The 2,160-nt window shown below is 31.0% G+C and overlaps 1 protein-coding gene across 1 annotated transcript in view; it reads left to right on the forward strand.

The window, feature by feature from the left end:
• Nucleotides 1-2,160, forward strand: part of LOC105451626 (fatty acid synthase-like) — a 7,320-nt gene that overhangs the window by 2,826 nt on the left and 2,334 nt on the right. The window contains exons 4-9 of the mRNA XM_011692197.1: nt 6-118; nt 216-447; nt 717-1,135; nt 1,319-1,612; nt 1,701-1,905; nt 1,986-2,158. Of these exons, the coding sequence (XP_011690499.1) occupies nt 6-118; nt 216-447; nt 717-1,135; nt 1,319-1,612; nt 1,701-1,905; nt 1,986-2,158 (1,436 nt within the window). The remainder of the gene's footprint in view (nt 1-5; nt 119-215; nt 448-716; nt 1,136-1,318; nt 1,613-1,700; nt 1,906-1,985; nt 2,159-2,160) is intronic.

The following is a 2,160-nucleotide window of genomic DNA, read 5'->3' on the forward strand; positions in this document are numbered from 1 at the left end:
TGAAGCAATAATCGACGCAGGAATCAATCCAAAGCAATTACGAGGAAAAAATACTGCTGTGATCATAGGAACAGCTTTTAATGAGTCGCAAAAGAAATTTTTATATGAGACCGCTCAGGTAGAGAAAATTATTAATTAATATAGGTATAGTAAGAAATTATTATATTAATTATTTAAGAACAAGAAATTATAATGCGCTAAAATTTTGTAATTAGTTGGGAGGTCAGAATATTATTGGATGTAGCAAATCTACAACAGCAAACATGATTTCATACTATTTCGATCTGAAAGGACCATCATATACCGTTGATACAGCATGCAGTTCTGGCCCTACTGCCGTGGCCGTTGCTTATAATTGTATTAAGTCGGGCATATGCGAAGACGCAATAATTGGAACTGCAAACTTATGTTTTGTTCCTGCTGTAACCCAACTATACGCTCGGCTTGGTATTTTTAAAAAATTAATAACTTTCTTAATACGCAGTAAAATTAAAAAAACACACTTCTCTTCTTCATGAAAAGTAAAATAAAATTTAACAGATATATAAATATAAAATTTAACTAATTGAATAACTTTTATGAAAACGTTTATAATAAGATTTTTGCCATAAATTTGAATGCCATATTGTGAAAGATAATTCTTTAATTTTTCTGTGTATAAGCTCATTCTAAATAAACATCCACACATATTTTTACATATATTTGATATCTCTCAGGTGTTGTGTCACTCAGTGGTTATTGCAAACCTTTTGATATTGCTGGAAATGGTTATTCGCGTAGCGAAACGGTGTCAGTGATATACCTTCAAAAGGTGAAGAATGCGAAGAGGATTTATGCCATATTTCCAAACATTAAAATAAACAATGATGGTTACAAAGAAGAAGGCATAACGTACCCATCGTCGATTATACAAAGTACATTACTAACAGAGGTTTACAATGAATGCGGAATATCTACATCTTGTTTGGATTACATGGAGGCACATGGCACCGGTACCAAAGTTGGCGACCTCCAAGAAATTAATGCTATCTCTAATGTATTATGTAAGAATAGAGAAACTCCATTAATGATCGGCTCTGTAAAATCCAATCTTGGTCATGCTGAACCTGCTAGCGGTTTTACTCAAATCGCTAAGGTAAAACAAATTATTTTATATTAGATTTAAAAAATTTTTATTTAACAGAAAAACGTTTCAATAATAAATATGATTGGCTCGATGTTGATCTTATTTTATAATAAATCAAAGAATTATAGCATTGGATCCAAAGATTTTTTCCATATGTGTTATTATAATTAAAATTGTTATTCATTTTTTAAGGTAATAATAGCATTTGAAACCGGTTTTGTTCCACCAAATATCAATTATACATCGCCGCGAAATGATATAGATGCCTTGGTAAACGGAACTGTTCGTGTCGTCGAAAAACCATTGCCGCTTAAAAATGGTTACATAGGTATCAGTTCTTTTGGTTTTGGGGGGTCAAATGCTCATACGCTATTAAAGTGGAATCCGAAACAGAAAGTTAATAATGGCGCGCCAAATGATGATTTGCCAAGACTTGTAATATTATCTGGACGCACTAAAGAATCAGTAAAATTATTTATAAATGACGTTAGTATATTTTTTAAAAATCAGTTGAGATTATTTTGGACAAGTAGAAACATTACGTCGTATTATTTTAAAAAATTTATCATTGCAGATTGCTAATCATCAAATAGATGTAGAATATATTCGTTTACTACACGATGTCCACTCAGATAATATAGATGGTCATCCATGGAGAGGGTATATTATACTGAATACTTCACAACAAGAATCAATACAAGAAATTCAAAATTTAAAAAATGGTAAAAGACCTGTTTGTTTTATATTTTCAGCCTTAGGGTCGCAATGGCCAGGAATTGGTATGTATTTTTATATGATATACTTTATTTATATAGTAGTTCTAAATAAAAAATTAATATCAGTTCTAAATCAACATTAGGTCGATATTTATTAAAATTTCAAGTCTTTGCAAATGCAATAAAAATGTGCGATGATGTTTTAAAACCATATAATATAAGCGTCACGGACATTTTGACAAATTCAGAAGAAAATGTGTGCAAAAACGCATTATATACGTTTCTGGGAATTATCGCTGAGATCGGAAGAGCACACGT

The sequence above is a fragment of the Wasmannia auropunctata genome, unplaced genomic scaffold, assembly GCF_000956235.1.
Source record: "Wasmannia auropunctata unplaced genomic scaffold, wasmannia.A_1.0 LD336049.1, whole genome shotgun sequence".
Classification (NCBI taxonomy): Eukaryota; Metazoa; Arthropoda; class Insecta; order Hymenoptera; family Formicidae; genus Wasmannia; species Wasmannia auropunctata.